Source organism: Calliphora vicina, chromosome 2 (genome assembly GCF_958450345.1).
Source record: "Calliphora vicina chromosome 2, idCalVici1.1, whole genome shotgun sequence".
NCBI lineage: Eukaryota > Metazoa > Arthropoda > Insecta > Diptera > Calliphoridae > Calliphora > Calliphora vicina.
This window is the reverse complement of record NC_088781.1, coordinates 47,553,404-47,572,533: the sequence shown is the minus strand read 5'-3', so window position 1 is coordinate 47,572,533 and position 19,130 is coordinate 47,553,404. Positions and strand designations below refer to the sequence as shown.

Below are 19,130 nucleotides of genomic sequence, written 5' to 3'. Positions count from 1 at the left end.
AGCTGCTCAACTTCAGTTGTTTTTTGTTATTCTTTTTAGCTGGTTCGATATTATTGTTTTTTCTTGACTTCCTAATATAATAAAAAAAAGAACAACAACCATCAATGTCGTATTATTGATAATAATAAAGTTGTTTTTAATCGTATTCGAGCAACGCAAATAAACAATTAAAGTGCAACAACAACTATACAATTATAATAAAATTAAAAAAATCAGTGCAAAAATAACAAACAATAACAAAATTTCTTTGTTTGGTAGACAAAAAAAAAGTGAACATTTTTTTAGTGTTAGAAAAAAAAATTAGACTCCTAAAAACGGCGGGAATCTCAGGATATTTTGTTAGAAAGAAAAAAGGAAAATTGCAGACATACTTCCATTTTAGAGCATTTATATTATCTAACAAAAGCAAATTATTGATCTCGTAACTTTGTCAGTTCACTTGGGTGTGAGACAAAAGAATGCGACAAATTCTATTGACATTTTTTATCCTTTTAACCATATTTCATGCTAGCCAAGGCTTCTGGCCTTTCTCACGCAAAAAGTCTGCTGCTGTTAAGCCAAAGGAAGAAAAACGCCTGTCACCGGTGATATTTGGTAAGTTTTCTATTTATTATTGTTTAAAATGTTTCTTTGTTATAAATAATTAAACTGGTGTGGTATTAAGTGTTAAAGTGTATCAATTATCATAGAATCAGCATTTCTCATTAAATGTTATTAAATTTCATAAAATGTATTAACTTTTGCTTATGTATTGCTAGACTTTTAATATATATTTTTAATTTTGTTATCTTTGTTTTGGTTTAAAGGCCTGCCTGCTCTTAATGGGTATTAAATTTTCACTGATTCATCGTCTATATTTCATTAAATGTTTATAAATTTATCTGTGGCTTATGTTTTGTTCATTTTATGTTTGTCTTCATACATTTGTTTTAATTTAGTTATAGTTGTATTGCTAAAGGGCCTGTCCCTGATTATGGCTATCCAATTTTATGGTTTTTTTTTTGTATGCTTTGTTATCATTTGGAGTAATGATTCATATTTATGTATGTATGTAGAACATTTTATACATTTTCATGATTTGTATAACCACCAACACAATAGGGAGTACATTAAGATTATCGGAGGTCTTATAGAGATGACTTATGCATTTATACTTAGACTTTAGTCCTGAAATATTGTATATAAAACAAAAACGCAATTTTATTGATTTATTATAATATAAAAAACTACTTAAACGTATCGAATTTTTATCTTTTCTTTTGAAACATTTGTACAATATAAATTTATTCAAAGTATTGGCGATTGTTAGCTATGACCTTTTTACATCTTTCTTGCAATAGAATTGCTCATCATTTGAGGCCAAGAACGAATCTAGCCAATTTCGTATTCTCTGTTCTGAAGTGAATCGTCTCCTAGAGTGAGCGCTCTGCATCGGTCGAAACAAATAGTAGTCTGGACCACTTCTTTCATATGGTACCCAATTTCCCTGCTTTTGGATGAATCCTACTGCTCGCAGGCGTTTATAAATTGCTGCTTGAGTAGCTCCCAATGATTTTGTAAGCTCCTGTTGAGTTTGACAACAATCTTCATTGAGTAAAGCCTCCAATAATTGGTCTTCAAACTTTTTTGGCTGGCCTAGGCGATCTTTGTCTTCCTTGTCCAAATCACCACTTCTGAACCGCACAAACCATCTCTTGTACCTTGAAACATATGGAACACATTCACCCTAAGCTTTGGTGAGCAATCGTTTTGCTTCAGTGACAATTTTTTTAAATTTAAGGAAGTAAAGCAAAACTTTCCGCATATGACGCTTTGTTGGTACAAAATTCGACATATTTCAAGCAAAAAAAACTTTGTTGTTAATTTACTATTAAGTACAAAAATCGCATTGAAAAGATACCCCATCTATTGTAATTCCCGCATTTTTAAGTCATACACCTAATAAAAAAGTTCACAATTTGTCTGCTTTTACACAGGGCAAGTTTTCTTGCGCAAGTCTAGAGTTTATAGGAGAGAGAGGCAAGAAGAAAGAAGAGGGGTACACACTTGCTTGTACTGCCAAGTCTCTTCAATTCTCTTTTGTTTTCTCATTTTCATTATGGCGTCTATTAGGTTTTGACATACAAAATTGAACACAGACTTGCTGTATGTAAACGGTCGAGCAAGTTTAAAAGGGAATCGAAGAGACTTTCTTCAAGTAAACTTGCTGTGTGTAAAAGCAGACTTTCAATTTGTAAAATTTACAAAAGTCTGCGGACGACTGCATTAAACGATTAGTCCATTAGTTTTTCAATAAATATAAGGAAGACTTTAACATTGAAAGAAAACCTGGATCAGGAATAAAAACAGGTCTAACAGATATTGGTAAGGCAAACGAAGCCGAACAACTTTTTCGAAGAGACCGAACTCTTCTATCAGAAAAGCAGCTCGTAAAGTTAAATGCTCTGATTCTTTTGTGCGCAGACCTAAAGATAATACTGGGTTGAAGTCGTATAATATTCAGAAAGTTCCGGATCGCAATGTGGTAAAGAACTTAGAAGCAAAAGAACGATGTTCATGTTCAAGAACAATACCGGACAAAAAACAAACAAAATTCCCCATGAAGTTTCTTGTGTGGCAAGCAATTTGCAGTTGTGGCAAAAGAAGCTAATTATTTGTGACATCAGGCACGAGAAACACATAAATATATATTACGGAGTGTCTACAAAAACGGCATTTACCTTTCTTAAAACAGCTCAGAGTACCTTCATATTTCTGGCCCGATATGGCATCATGCCACTATGGAGTGGTATTAAAACAATAATGTCAATTTTGTACCACGAATTTTGTCCGATTTTATATAAACTATAAAATCTTTAATGAGAGGATTTCCGAAAAAAGTGGATAAATTTATAAATACCGAGTAATATGCCAATATTTTAATGTTAATTTAATGTTATTTTAATGAATTTGTACAATATTTGAATAAATTTACGTATTTTTGAGAATTTTTATATTGAACGGTTTAAGTTTTAATTATTTTAATACAAGTATAATTTTTTGGCTCTTTACATCCAATTAATTATTTTTAATATGACATTTGTTAATGGAATGAAATCATTACGTTTGGAGTACTAAGGAATTAGGACAACGAATAGATTCGTGCTGAATGTCTTAATATAATTGTTAAGAGAATATATTTAATTTGATTCTGAAAATTTAATTAAGAATTAAAAGGTCATGTTTTTGAAAACTGAAATTACGGAATATAGTTTTAAAAGGTTTCCATTGTATTGTCTTTCTTGGTATATACGAATTCAATGATAAACATGCTAAAGGATTTCAAAATATTAAAGTTTATATTTAACTTAAGTACTATTTTTAAATTGTAAATATCATTTTAAATAGTGTTTCACGTATTTGTTCATAAAAAATAAAATAGATAATATGACTATACCAATATAATATGACTATAATCCATGATACAACAATATAAGGTACACTCAGTAGAAAATAAATTCTCAATTATACATTTCTTGTAACGTCAAACAAAAGAAAATATGAAAACAAATCAAAATCAAAGTTTGACGTTATAGGGCTAAATATATATCCCTAGTGATTCTACCTTCTACAATTATTGTATCATGACCATAACCTATATTCAAATTTTATTCTTTAATATTTCACAATAATTCAATATTTAAATTAAATACAAATATTGTCATTCGCGAGAATGTATTGTCATGTGTGTATGTTGTTATTGCAAAACTCATATGTGTGAAAAGAGAGAAATTTTGATTAATTTTTTTTCTTGATATTTCTCACTCCCTTCCTTCTATGTATTTATTCAATGCTTAAAACCTTCAATTTATAAGAAAATATGCAAATAAATATTAATAAACTTTAAATAAATTTACAGCTTATTTTCAATGAATATAATATCTATCGTATTACGACCATGATTAAAACTTTTATGAAGTAAATTGAGGGAAAAACCGTTTTATATAGAAAACAAATATCAAGAACTAAGTAAATTATTTAATTTTATTATAATAAACGAACAATACACATGCAAATTCAATTTCAATGGTAAATAAAAATAATAATTCTACTATTTTTCATACAATCTTAATGCTTGTAAATAAATTTAGTTACTTATCTGTTGAAAGAGTTTATTGAAATGTTTATTTGCTTCCTACATGGTCATTAATGTGTATTTATAAATGTAATTGAATATAAAATACCCTTATCGTCATTTCTTTACTAAATAGTTTATGTGTATTTTGTGTAATAATAAACTTACCGCTAAAATACCCATTGTCTATCAATATTGATACAGTAATGTTAATAATATTTATATCATTAAAAATGAAAATCAATCAATAATATTAGAATTTTTGAATTACGACAAGGTCAGAAGTCAGGGTAATAGTTGCACAAATTAAAAATTGTAACTTTGGTTTAATATATGGGGGATTTCATGTCAAGTGAACCAACTTTTGAAATCGATGTCTTCCGATCGGGATGAAATTTGCACCAAGGTTAGCTCTATTGGATAGTAACTCAGACACAATTTTTCAACAACATCGGTCGAGAACTCTCTGAGTTATAGGGGGTAAAATTTTGACAATTTGGTCAAACAGGGGTTTTTTCTTATTCATGTAACTTATTACCTATTGTTCTTAGCAAAATGTGTTCCAAATAGTATAGATAGCTATTTCTTCGATCTTTCGAAAAAAAATATTTAAAAAAAAAAATAAAAAATTTTTAATATTTTTTTTCCGAAATCAAAAACTTTTTTGACTTTTTTTTAAAATGCGTCCTTTTTTTTTTTTTTTTTTTTTTTCTTAAAATAAAGTTTAGATATTTTCCTTGAACACCTACTTGGTCGCTTAGTGGGATGCGAGTGGGATATCTATCAAAATAAATATTTTGTAACTCAAAACATAAAATTTTTGACTTTTTTTGCAAAATCAAAAACTTTGTTGACTTTTTTTTTTCAAAATGGACCCTTTTTTAATCTTTTTTTTTAGGTCAAACAAAAGCTTAGATATTATCCTTGAAGACCCTTTTGGTCGCTTAGTGGGATGCGAGTGGGATATCTATCAAAATAAATATTTTTTAACTCAAGACTTACAATTTTTGACTTTTTTTTTTGCAAATACGATTTTTTTTCCAAATGGGCCCTTTTTTTAAAATTTTTTTTGTTATCAAAAGAAAGCTTAGGTCCATTCCTTTAAGATATTTTTAGTCCCTTAGTGGGATGCGAGTGGGATATCTATCAAAATAAATATTTTGTAACGCAAGACATACAATTTTTTAATTTTTTTTTGCAAAATCAAAATTTTTTTCCAATATGGGCCCTTTTTTAATTTTTTTTTTTTGCTCAAAAGAAAGCCTAGGTCCATTCCTTTAAGATATTTTTAGTCCCTTAGTGGGATGCGAGTGGGATATCTATCAAAATAAATGTTTTAACACAAAAATTGTATGTCTTGAGTTACAAAACATTTATTTTGATATATATCCCACTCGCATCCCACTAAGCGATCAAAACCATCTTAAAGGAATAGGCCTAAGCTTTCTTTATAGCAAAAAAAAAAATTACAAAAAGGGCCCATTTTAAAAAAAAGTCAAAAAAGTTTTTGATTTTGCCAAAAAATCAAAAATTGTATATCTTGAGTTACAAAATATTTATTTTGATAGATATCCCACTCGTATCCCACTAAGGGACCTAAAATATCTTAAAGGAATGGACCTAAGCTTTCTTTTGACTAAAAAAAAATTTTTAAAAAAGGGCCCATTTTGAAAAAAAATTCGAATTTGCAAAAAAAAAGTCAATAATTGAATGTCTTGAGTTACAACATTTTTATTTTAAAAGATATCCTACTCACATCTTCCTAAGTGACAAAATAGGTCTTAAAGGAAAAGACCTAAGCTTTCTTTTGAGCAAAAAAAATTTTTAAAAAAAAGTCCCATATTGGAAAAAAATTTCGATTTTGCAAAAAAAAATTAAAAAATTGTATGTCTTGCGTTACAAAATATTTATTTTGATAGATATCCCACTCGCATCCCACTAAGCGACCAAAAGGGTCTTCAAGGATAATATCTAAGCTTTTGTTTGACCTAAAAAAAAAGATTAAAAAAGGGTCCATTTTGAAAAAAAAAAGTCAACAAAGTTTTTGATTTTGCAAAAAAAGTCAAAAATTTTATGTTTTGAGTTACAAAATATTTATTTTGATAGATATCCCACTCGCATCCCACTAAGCGACCAAGTAGGTGTTCAAGGAAAATATCTAAACTTTATTTTAAGAAAAAAAAAAAAATAAAAAAAAATAGCGTATTTTAAAAAAAAGTCAAAAAAGTTTTTGATTTCGGAAAAAAAATATTAAAAATTTTTTATTTTTTTTTTTAAATATTTTTTTTCGAAAGATCGAAGAAATAGCTATCTATACTATTTGGGACACATTTTGCTAAGAACAATAGGTAATAAGTTACATGGATAAGAAAAAACCCCTGTTTGACCAAATTGTCAAAATTTTACCCCCTATAACTCAGAGAGTTCTCGACCGATGTTGTTGAAAAATTGTGTCTGAGTTACTATCCAATAGAGCTAACCTTGGTGCAAATTTCATCCCGATCGGAAGACATCGATTTCAAAAGTTGGTTCACTTGACATGAAATCCCCCATATTTTTAATTTTTATTCCATAAATGTAGATAGTGGCGTCGATATCTGTATGTACAAATAACTTTCCAAAGCCCCCAAATTACTTATTATGTGTGATTTAAAAATATGAGATTTTTAAAATTTTTAGCTTTTATTTTGAAACATTTGTCCAATATAAATTTAATCAAAGTATTCATATGGATTCCGAGCCAAAAGAACTGCTCATCTTTTGAGGCCAAGAATGAATAAAGCCAATTTCGGATACTATGTTCTAAGGTAAAGCATATCCCAGAGAGAGCGTTCTGAATCAATTGAAACAAATAGTGGTCGTACGGGGCAAGGTCTGGACTATAAGGCGGGTGAGGCAAAACTTTCCAACCACTTATTTCTAAATAGTTTTTAACTGGTATTGCAACATGTAGCCGAGCTTTGTCATGATGGAATTTTACGGTTTCATGTCTGGCCGCATATTCTGTGCATTTTTCGGCAAATTCTCGCTTCAAACGAATTAGATGCGTTCGGTACAGGTTCTATGTGATGGTCTGGCCAGATTTCAGCAGCTCTTAATTGATAGGATCCTTTTGCTCCCACCAAATATAGATTATTACCTTAGCATCATATATATTTGGTTTTGTTTTCGATTCGGCTGGTTGGCCGGGCTTCACGTACCATTTCTTACTCTACGGCACAGATTATTACAGATAAGAGACCATTGACAGCTGTCAAACCAGTAATTTCGAACCGTATGGTTTTGTTTACATTTTTTTTTAAATTTTTTCAATTCCGCCATTAAGGCAGATCTTAGAGAGAGAGAAAAAATAAAATGTAGTAAAAAATCGATGAGTGTGTGAGACGAGATATAGAAAGATAAATTTATATGATTGTCTCTCTTTTAAATCTACCGTGGTTTATTATTCATTTTCTTTTGTTAATTTTTCGTAAATTTTTTTTGTTTGCCTCCGCCATGTTGCTAAAAACAGCTGATTCGGGTCTATGTTAGTCTATGCTCTACGGGTTATTGTAATGGATCCATTTTTCATTGCAAGAAATGAATCGATGCAAAAATGATTTTCTTTTAGAGCTTTCAAGCAGTATTTCAGACATACAAAATCGTCTTTCAAGGTCCCTCAGTTTCAAATCCAATGGTACCCAATTTCCCTGCTTTTGGATGAATCTTTTTGAAATTGCTAATTGTCTAGATCCCAATGATTTTGCAAGCTCTTCTTCAATTTGATAACAATCTTCATAGAGAAATGACACCAATTCTTGATCTTTTTTGGCTGGTCTGGGTGATCTTTGTAAAAATTACCACTTCTAAACCGAACAAACCATCTGTCGCACGTTGAAACCGATGGAACACATTCACCATAAGTTTTGGTGAGCAATCGGTGTACTACAGCTGCACTGTTTTTCAAATTAAAGATGTAAAGCAAAACTTCCCGCATATGACGCTTTGTAGGGACAAAATTCTACATTTTTGAAGCAAAAAAAACTTTTTTGTTTACACTATAATGTTCAATAACTAAGTGAGAATAAATAACAGATATGTACCCTTCAAAATGACATATAAGTAATTAAAAACAAAAACCGCGATCAAAAGATACGCCATCTATTGTAAATTTCACATTTTTAAGTCATAAACCCAATAATATTCGCCACAGTCGAATATAACACTTTCACTTGAAAGAAGAATTGAATATAAATTTTCAAAATAAACTAATTCCTAAGCTTTATTTTTCTTCTTCTTCTGTCCGTTTAACTCCCTGTGGAGGATAGGGCATCAGAGGTTTGTAAAATAGTGACTCTCTAACGAGTGTAGCGTCTTCCAGGCAGAAATCTTCGCGATCTGGAAAGCCACAGAGTTGATAAAGGCACACGTCAATAGAGGGACTGCAGTGACAATATACGTAGACAGTCAGGTGGCGCTAAAGGCTCTGGAGTGTCATCTAATTAGGGATGCCAGATTCAGATTCGCAAAAAGCTGGACATTGGATTTTAAAAAGCTGGACAAATCCAAAAAAACTGGACATTAAAAATATGACCGAAGAAATGTAAACTTTGGTTTTGTGTAAATATTTTTTTAAAATATATTTATATTCATTGTACACGGTGCTACAGTAAAAAAAAAACTTAAAAAACGTGGATATAGCGTAGGTATAGCTCTTGTTGAGTACATAAAAATTGTGTAAACAAATTTCAGAAGTTATTCTAAAAACCCGTTTTTAGTGATGTTCGTCAACTTAACGACCAGTAACTCTGTCAGTTTTTGACCGATTATAATTTTTTAACGGGGTTAGAAAGAAAACTTAAAATGACGTACATTTTTTGATACATTTGTAAGTTATAAATTTGAAAAAATTTTGAGGGTGTTTCAAAATCTTTCAAAACGGTATTTGTATGTCCTCACCTAGGCTTGGAATCCCCACTTGGTCGCTTATTTTCTAAAAAGCTAACCGCTGTTTTTAAAAAGTCTTATAATTCCGTCTTAAAAGTTTTATGATCATTAGGCGAAATTTTTTTCAAAATGGTGTTAACTTTGGTGCCAAAAAATGTGTTATGTATTCTACATTTAAGACTATTCATAAGTACGGTCATTATATCGTGCAACTCTAAAACTGTACAAGAGTCATTCTCAAGAGCTGTGAATTCCTGCATTATGTTTTGCATAAAATATTAATATGCTTCTGATAATCCTTCATGTTTACATTCTTCTTCTTCATTGACATCATAATCAGAAATTCCATATGAAACGTAATGTTATTACTGTGTACTAATTAGAGGATTTAAATTTTAATTTATGGTTATTATTGTCGAAAATTTCTATATAGCTGGACAAATTCAATTTTAGCTTGAAACTGGACAGGCATCAAAAAAGCTGGACAATCCAGCCAAGTCCAGCCCAGCTGGCAACCCTACATCTAATACACTCCAACCTAGTGGGGGACTGTAGGATAGCTCTAGAGGAGCTATTGGTACACTACTCAGTAAGATTGTGTTGGATACCAGGGCACTGTGATATACAGGGAAATGAGATAGCAGATGAATTGGCTAGACATGGTTCTGATCTGGATGATGATACTAGGGAACGGGATGTTAAACCACCCATTTGTTACTACTATAGATTAATTTACGAAAAATTCCGCGACTATACAAATCAATCCTGGGGCAGTAGGTCAGATTGCAAAGTGTCCAGGGCCTTATGGCCAAAACTGAATGCAAACGCAACTGGAACACTGATAGAGTTGGATAGGTATAATCTCAGGATTATAGTAGGAGTGATAACCGGCTATTGCTCAATAGGAGCCTTTAAGGGTAAATGGGATAATGGCACACAGGACTTCTGTAGAGTGTGTGGGGATGCAGAGGAGCTAGAGACAGTAGAGCACATTATGTGCAACTGCCCTAGGTTACAGGGCCACAGACTTAGATGGCTAGGAAATAGATTTCTGGACGAACTTGGTAATGTTGCTGGCTGCAAATTAAGCAACATACTAGGTTTCATTAACCTTCGCTTTACCAATACCCACCCGGTTGACCACATCGATTTTATTGGTTTAATATTTGTTTTAATTTTGTTTCGATTTAAATGAAATTTGTACTCACTGAACAAATTCTAGAGTTCTAGAGAATTTAATAGAACCATTTTTAACTTTTTATAAGATTTTTTCAATTTTTTAAAATTTCGTTCGTCGCATATATTTATAGAAGTGTAGTGTCACCCGGGTGGGTATTGATAAACCATGTACATAAAAAACCTTTGGTAAAGCGAAGGTTAAGGAATAGGGTGGCTATTTAAGGGACGTTCTACAGCGATTCCAAATCGATTTTTTTTTCTTTCTTTCTTTCTTTCTTTCTCTTTTCAACAGGTGGTACTTTGGTCTCTTCTATTACTCTAAGGCTATCCTCTTTTTCAAACCATTTGAAGGGAATCACAATGGACCTCAAGGTCTCCGAGTGGAAGTGCACATAGTGTACACCCCTTCCTAACCTAACCTAACCAAAAATATTGTCTGAACATGTATTGATCCCTCCCCGACACATAGAGCGTTTTATTCAGAGTTTTTTCAATGCTTGTGAGGCCAAAGAAGAGCTTAGTGGAGCCAGATACTCCTTGTTTGACTAAGCACAGGCGTAGGCTTCCTAGAAGCTAATAAGTTCATCCGCTACCATCCCTTTTGTACTATCCTGCCATAATAGCGCAATAATCTGATTGACCCTATTCCCGGAATAAGTCAGGTTGGCTCAAACAGATGTAACATTGCTCACACTATCTAATATCCTAACGTGTGTTATAATATCATTGTCCGGTATTCACTGTCCCGAGGTATGCTCAACCCTGAACACCTAGCTTTATTCCAAGGCTTTTATTTGAACAGAATTCATGTATTGTTGAATTAATTTGCAATAGAATTCATTCAACCTATAAATTATTCAATTTCTGTTAATTTAAATCTAAACCATATTGATACTTTTTCAAATTATGAACGCATATGAAATTCCGAAAAGAACAATATAAAAAATTCTTTCCACTTTAATGTGTCAGCAAATTCTACATCAATTCGTTACCCAACCCAAAAAAATTGGTCAATTTGTTTGTGATGTACGGTAGAATGAATGAAATGCATTTATTCAGAGTAAATTATTTTAAAGTCTTTAGACTATTTTTTCAATGTGATAATGACTTTTAAGTGTTATTTTTTGCTAACATATTTTGAGTTCAATTTGCAATAATTTATTTATGTATATTATTAAAAATTCGGTTTATTTTTAATTTAATTTAATTTAAAAAAGTGCACCGTAATATTTAAATGTTTGTGTTGTCTATTAGTGTATAAAAAATAAAACTAAAAAAATTAACAAAAAATCATATAGCATGTTTAAAATTATACTCATAACCATACAAAACTAACTAACCAACATCCATAACAATTGAATTTCGCAAAACTTTAAACAAATAAATAATAAACGCAAATAAACAATTAAAATATTTCCCTAAAGTTCCCGGCGATGGTGGGAGTCAAGTAGATGCAAAACTGAACAAAGCCTCATCGCCCATATGGTGTGCCAGTAAATCGGATTGGTTTAATCTCTGGTTGAATCTGGAACTGATAGTCATACCCGCCGTCTACTGTTGGGTCGATAATGTTAAATTGTATTATGACAATGTAACACGTACCACACACAACACACCCGGTGTTGAGATACGCATACCCGGATGGGGTGATCCCGAGGTAGTAGAATGGATAGATCCTACACACAATAAGGCTGGTGCTTATTTCAAAGATATCGCCAATATGCTGGTAGACATGGGCTATGAAAGAAAAAGAAATCTTCACGGCGCTCCTTATGATTTTCGTAAGGCACCAAGTAAGTCATGAATATACATATTTAATTTGTTCTTAAACTAATAGTTTCTTTGACACATTCACAGATGAACATAAACAATACTTTATTGATTTAAAGAAACTAGTCGAAGACACTTATGAGGCTAATCATCAAACACCCGTCACCTTTATAACCCACAGCATGGGCAGTCCCATGACATTGGTATTTCTGCAACAACAAGAAGCCGAATGGAAAGAGAAATATGTTGAAAGACTAATAAGTTTGGCCGGCGCTTGGGCGGGTAGTATAAAAGCTTTAAAAGTTTTTGCCATGGGTGATGATCTCGATTCGTTTTTCCTAAGTGGTAAAATTTTAAAAGCTGAACAAATTACAAATCCCTCCTCAGCCTGGCTTTTGCCATCACCTCTATTTTGGAAAAGTTCTGAGGTTTTGGTGGAAACCCCATCGCGTGTGTACACCATGTCACAAATGCAAGATTTTTTCAATGATATTGGTTATCCCACCGCGTGGGAGATGCGTAAAGATAACTTGCAATACACTTTGAACTTTAGTCCCCCAGGTGTTGAGTTGCATTGTTTGTATGGTGATGGATTGGATACAGTGGAGAGGTAAGTGCTGTTTTTTTTTGATATATATTGTTTATCTTGAGTGATAGTTCTTTAGGTGTACTTAAAGTAAATTTAAACTTTTCATCTTTCATGTGGTTTTTTAATTTACCAGTTCATCTCCCCATTTATATACACACACCCATGTTAGAATCCAAATGTCTTTAAAATTTTAAAACAATCGATAGATGTAGAAAAGTTTTTTAGGAAATTTAATTCGAAAAATTTCATATTAACACTTATTAATTAATTTTGAAAATTGGTTTTTAATAATAATAAAATTATTGTGTACACATTTGGACCCAATTTATTAACAGATTATTATACCCTTCCCCTTCGTGAGAAGGGTATATACTATTAGTTTGTCATTCCGTTTGTAATTTTCACAATATAATTTTCCGACCCTATAAAGTATATATATATATATATTCTGGATCCTTATAGATAGCGGAGTCGATTAAGCCATGTCTGTCTGTCTGTCTGTTGAAATCAATTTTCTGAAGACCCCAGATATCTTCTGGATCCAAATCTTCAATAATTCTGTCAGACATGCCTTCGAGAAGTTTTCTATTTAAAATCAGCAAAATCGGTCCACAAATAGCTGAGAAATGAGAAAAAACAAAGACAATCTCGATTTTTGACCTATTTCTGGATTACTAAGTCATTAATATAGACAATATGTATATCTAATGATAGATATTTCAAAGACCTTTGCAACGACGTATATAAGACCATAGTAAGTTGGACCTACAATGGGTCAAAATCGGAAAAAATATTTTTTAACCTGAATTTTTTTTCAACAAAAAAAAAATTTAAAATAAGAATTCAAAAATTTTTTTTTCCAAAAAATTAAAAAAACAACTTTGGGAAAAAAATAATTTTTGTTTACCTAAAAATATTTAAAATTTGTATTTTGAAGTATAATTTGGTGAAGGGTATATAAGATTCGGCACAGCTGAATATAGCTCTCTTACTTGTTTTTACTAAAATTTTATCATAAGTATTGGGTGAATTAAAAATGGGAAATTTTTTAAAATTTTTCAATTTTATTTTGAATTATTTGTACAATATAAATTTATTCAAAATATTGTCCATTGTTAGCTATGACCTTTTCCCATCTTTCTGGCAACATATAGATTCCGATCCAAAAATAAAACTACTCAACTTTTAAGGCCAATAACGAATCAATCCAATATAATAATATACTCTGTTCCAAAGGGAAGCGTATCCCAGAAAGAGCGTTCGTATTCGTATGGTACCCAATTTCCCTGCTTTTGTATGAATTCTGCAGCTCGCAATCGTTTCGAAATTGCGTAGGTCTCAATGATTTTGCAATATCTTGTTGCATTTGACAACAATCTTCATGACGTAGTGCCTCCAAAGTTCCCGCATATGACGCTTTGTTGGTACAAAGTTCGACATTTTTGAAGCAAAAAAAAAAAACTATTGTTTACACTGTAATGTTCAGATAAATGCCCTCCAAAATTACATATAAGTTATTAAAAACAAAAACCGAGTTCAAAAGATACAACATATTTTGGCTGATTTAAGGGAATATTGGCATCTTCAGCCCCCTCCAAACTTGGACAATTTTGAAAAAAAAATTTCATCTAATAATTTCAAAAAACGCTAAGACCTAATTATAATATAAATATTATTTTTGAAATACTCTAGAAGTAAAACTCACACTAAATAATGACAGAGCGGACTCTTTTATGAAAAAAACTAAATGTTTGGAACATATTTTCCCCGATTTAGGAATTTCGATATTTAAGTGAAGCAAAATGGCAAAAGTTATCAATCGATAGATTAAAGAACCTTTCGATCTATATATGTAAGTTTACGATATCTTAGTGCCCTAAAATTTTACACTAATTCGAATTTAAAATTTTTCTTCACGAAAAATCACTAAGTCATAAAATTTTATTCTGAAAATCTCCAATCGTTCATTTCTAAACCTCGTTCGTTTCTAAACCACTGCACGATAGCACAGTGGGGCGAATCGATTTTTTTTTTGGAAATAAATCTGGCATTTCTAAACGGCTGGTGCGATCGGAATAAAATTTGACGTGGGCGTAGCCAAGGAGTATTTGAGTTTAAGATATTAAAATTACAATTGCTACAGGGGCGCTATGGGGTTCAAAACGTGCCATTTTTTTTGTTTCTTATCTGATTTCAAAGATTTTTATATTTTTGGAAAGCGCTCGTCTTGAAAAAACATGCTTGCGTGTGCTATTTATTAACAAAACTCAATGAAATTTTCAACGTTTTTTAAACTTGTCATTCTAAATAACAATGTGTAAAAAAAACTAGTCACAGGGAATCCCGCAATTACTGAAAATTGTTGCGAAAATCCTAAAAATGGTATTTTTTACAATTTTTCCCATAGGGTCCGCCTCTATACTTTTAAAAAAGCGGTCCAAAGTATGGCAAAATTTTAAAACTTTAATTTTGAAATGCCTATAACTCGGAAATTATAAGAGATAAATAGCACAAGATTTTTATATATATAAAATTCTTTGAAATCGGATGGGTATACTCCTTGGCTACGCCCACTTCAAATTTTATTCCGATCGGACCAGCCGTTTATTTCCAAAAAATTTTGATTCTGCCCCACTGTGGATAGTTTAGTACACCAAAGCCAAATATCCATGGCGCTAATGCAATGCTCTGTATTTGGTGGGACCAAATTGGTTATATCTATTATGAGCAGCTGAAATCTGGGCAGACTATCACAAGGAACCAGTGCCCAACACAACTGATTCGTTTCGAGCGAGCATTGGCCGAAAAACGTCCAGAATATGCCAGACATGAAACTGTAATATTCCATCATGACAACACTGGGCCACATGTTTAAAAAAAGTATTTGGAATGAAGATGTTGGGAAGAGTTGTTTTGCCTCACCCGTGTTATAGTCCAGACCATGCCCCGTCCGATTACTATATGTTTCGATCGAAGAAGAACGCTTTCACTGGGATACGCTTCACTTTGGAATAGAGTATCCGATATAATAATTTGAAAAAATCCCGCGTTTTTAAGTCATACTACGTCATAATAACGAACTTTTTGATCTCTATTATATCACATATTATCACGACTTCTAGCCACTTTTATTATACCCTTCACCTTCGTGAGAAGGATATATATAAGTTTGTCATTCCGTTTGTAATTTTCTCAATATAATTTTCCGACCCTATAAAGTATATATATTCTGGATCCTTATAGATAGAGGAGTCGGTTAAGTCATGTCTGTCTGTCTGTCTGTCTGTTGAAATTAACTTTCCGAATCCCCCAAATAACTTACATACTCGATTCATACATCAATATCACAGCAATTCTTTCGGCTCGGTTGCTATTTAAAATCGAGAAAATCGGTATACAAATGACTGAGATATAAGGAAAAAACCAGGACAACCTCGATTTTTGACCTAAGTCAGTTTTGATTACTAAGTCATTAATATAGACAATATGGTTATCTAATGATAGATATTTCAAAGTCCTTTGCAACGACGTATATAAGACATAGTAAGTTGGACCTACAATGGGTTAAAATCGTAAAAAATATTTTTTAATCCGAATTTTTTTTAAATCTAGAAAATTTTAAAAAACACGAAAAAAAATTTTTTACAAAAAATGATAAAAACTTTAGCAAACAAAAAATTTTGTTAACCTAAAAATATTTAAAATTTTTATTTTGAAGTATAATTTGGTGAAGGGTATATATGATTCGGCACAGCCGAATATAAAAAATCAAGTTTTTATATTTTGTTCCACTTTGACCACTATTTACCGACTTATACCCACATTTATGTTTCGATTTGATCACACATTATTCTCCTTTTTCTATTTGGATCATTATTTACGGACTTATAGCCAGGTTTATGTTGCAGTTAATTAATTATCATATAAATAATCGATTTAGGTTTGAAAATAGAAGCGATCACAGATAATCGTTCTTTTTCCTATTTGCGGACTTATAGCCAAGTTTATGTTTTAGTTAATATTCATATACAAACTAATTTTGATAAAATGAATACAGATTTCTTATTGACAGGTATATGTTTCAGTTCATTTTCATTTTACTACGATTGGTCGGCGAAGCATACATGGTTATTATTTAGGGTTTTTAATTTCCCGACCTTTCATATAAAAACTTAGTGTTATAATTATTAAATATCACAGCTTCGAATTAAAGAATATCAGCCTTTCATTCCATAAATCCCTTCCTAATACTATTTAATTTTTTAGATTCATTCCATAGCCTTTGTTTAAACTGAATTAATTTTTAAGTTAATTAATAACAGAATTTATTCAAACTTTTAATGATTAAATTTTTGTTAAATTAAATCATTTACAAAATTAATCGAAAAAATTGTCTTAATCCTTTTTGTAATAGATCTGAATTGAAGAACATTTTAATCATTTAATACATTTTTGAAGCAATTTTGTTATGGATTTGAAGAAGAAATTTAAAGAAATTAGAATGACTCAATAAGAAATAAATTCTACTAATAATGAATTCACTTTTTCATACGAAAAACCCGATATATAAGCAAAAATCTGTAAAAAAAACTTCACTGTTTTTTGGTGAAAAAAATAGAGTTCTAACTTGTTTTCTATGTATTTTCGTCAGTTTTAATTCCCGGGATTCCCAAATAAAAATCCCGGGAATCGGTTAGTGAAAAATTGACAAAATTCCCGGGAAATTCGTACCGGAAATTCCTGGGATAAAAACCCTATTAGTATTTTATAAAATTAAAAATAATAAATTGGCAAAATCATATTTTCTCTTTAAAAGCTAACAGGCTTTATACACTTTGTAAATTTATAAGTTGTACAAGCACAAAGAACTGTCACATTCAAGATAAACATAACTAAGTTATAATTAATTTGTTTCTTTATAAATAATGCTGTTTTTTTTTATTTAATTCCTTGCTGCTCTGGTTTTTAAAGACTACGCTACAAAAAAGATGATGTTTCCGATGATACCCCAAAAGTAATTATGGGCGTTGGTGATGGCACCGTAAATAGACGTTCTCTGAAAGCCTGTCATCACTGGGCCGGTTATCAATCTTCGAATATTTCAACATTGGCTTTAGCTGGTGTCGATCATATGGGTATACTGCTAAATCAAGATGTTTTGAATTATATTAAGAATGTTATGAAATTATAGACTTTTTTTTAGAGTAATATCGAACAATTTTACAGCACTCACACACAAATCTGCAATATTTTTTTAAGTAAATTTAGCCACATTTTCATTACGTCTAGTTATTTCTTAACTTAAAGTTTAAGAAACTGTTGGTATAATTTTAGGTTAAAAAATAACGATGCATTAAGAAAATGGGGCTTAGTATTAAATTTTTAGTTTTGTTTGGTTTAATACTCGTAACATGACGATTTGATGTCAATTTTCAATTATTTTGGGTTTTAAATTTATTTTATTCTTATACTTATATGACTACTAATAACTTTTATTTTATGTAATATAAACTGTACTTTTTAAATAAAAATAAATTTTAATTTCTTTATATTAAATTTGTGGGTTATTTAAAGGAATTTTTATGTGAATTTTTATAGTTTGTTCAGCTCATATCCTACTGATTTCTCTTTTTTGGGCTCTTAATTACTTTTATTCTTATATCTACTTTTATTTTATGTAATTTAAGTTCTTTATTAGCAAATTTGAATTGGAACTTTAGCTATTTTCAATTTAGCTGACCTTTAAATGAAACACATTTCCCCCACCTCCCCCAAAAAAAAGAAAATAATCACTTTTGTAGAAATCCTTTTTACAAATCCACGTGCCTTAAAACTGTTCACGTTCCTAAGACGTGAATTCTTCTATTTACAATTGTTTACATTTCTTTTACTATTTATAGTGACTCATCCCTATAATTTTGTTTAGGAATTCCAAAATAATTTTCAAATTAACTTTAATGTATTTGTCTCTTTTAGCTGTTTGTGGGAATGTTTTTGTGATGGCAATTACAATATTCTGTTTTCCCAAATGTAAATGTGTTTTTGAATTTACAATACAAAAAGAGAAGCTAAACATTTTGGCTGTTTCATTTTCGTTTTTGTGTTCAAATAATTATTATCGACATGTGTCATGGTTTATTAGCTCCATAAGTGGTCTTTTTTTATATTATTTTGAATATCTTGTTCTATATTTTATTATTATGACTACAAAATATACAAAACGTGTGCCAAACATTTGCTAGGTGAATAATTTTTTCTTTCTTTATTTTCCTAACGGCCAAAATTATGAATACACGAGTATTTAGGCAAATAATAATAAAATTTATTTGCAAATAACTTAATGCATTGTTTGAAATTTATGAATATTTTTAATTGTGGCAAAATTTTGAAAAAGTTTATTAACCTCTGATTTGGGTTTTTTTCAGGAAAAAATTATTAATCACTTTTGGAAAATTTGCTTTGTGGATTTAATAAATTATGATCATATTTGGCAATGGGTTAGTGAGCATTATATTTTTCAATATTTCCTTGATTATCTTGTTGCGAATTTGT

The 19,130-nt window shown here is 30.8% G+C and overlaps 1 protein-coding gene across 1 annotated transcript; it reads left to right on the top strand.

Moving 5' to 3' along the window:
- The first annotated feature begins 38 nt into the window (after positions 1-38).
- Positions 39-18,134, top strand: LOC135952372 (phospholipase A2 group XV-like). Its single transcript, XM_065502272.1, has 4 exons — positions 39-594; positions 11,644-12,012; positions 12,077-12,599; positions 17,550-18,134. Exons 1-4 carry the CDS (start codon positions 459-461, stop codon positions 17,767-17,769), a joined length of 1,248 nt encoding a protein of 415 aa, XP_065358344.1. The 5' UTR covers positions 39-458; the 3' UTR covers positions 17,770-18,134.
- The last annotated feature ends 996 nt before the right edge of the window (positions 18,135-19,130 follow it).

Bases quoted from the DNA above. Each gene is read 5' to 3' on its own strand.
- LOC135952372 (XM_065502272.1), top strand. From the start codon at position 459: ATGCGACAAATTCTATTGACATTTTTTATCCTTTTAACCATATTTCAT. The intron at 595-11,643 runs GTAAGTTTTCTA...ATTTCCCTAAAG, and splicing joins CCTGTCACCGGTGATATTTG to TTCCCGGCGATGGTGGGAGT. The intron at 12,013-12,076 runs GTAAGTCATGAA...ACACATTCACAG, and splicing joins TGATTTTCGTAAGGCACCAA to ATGAACATAAACAATACTTT.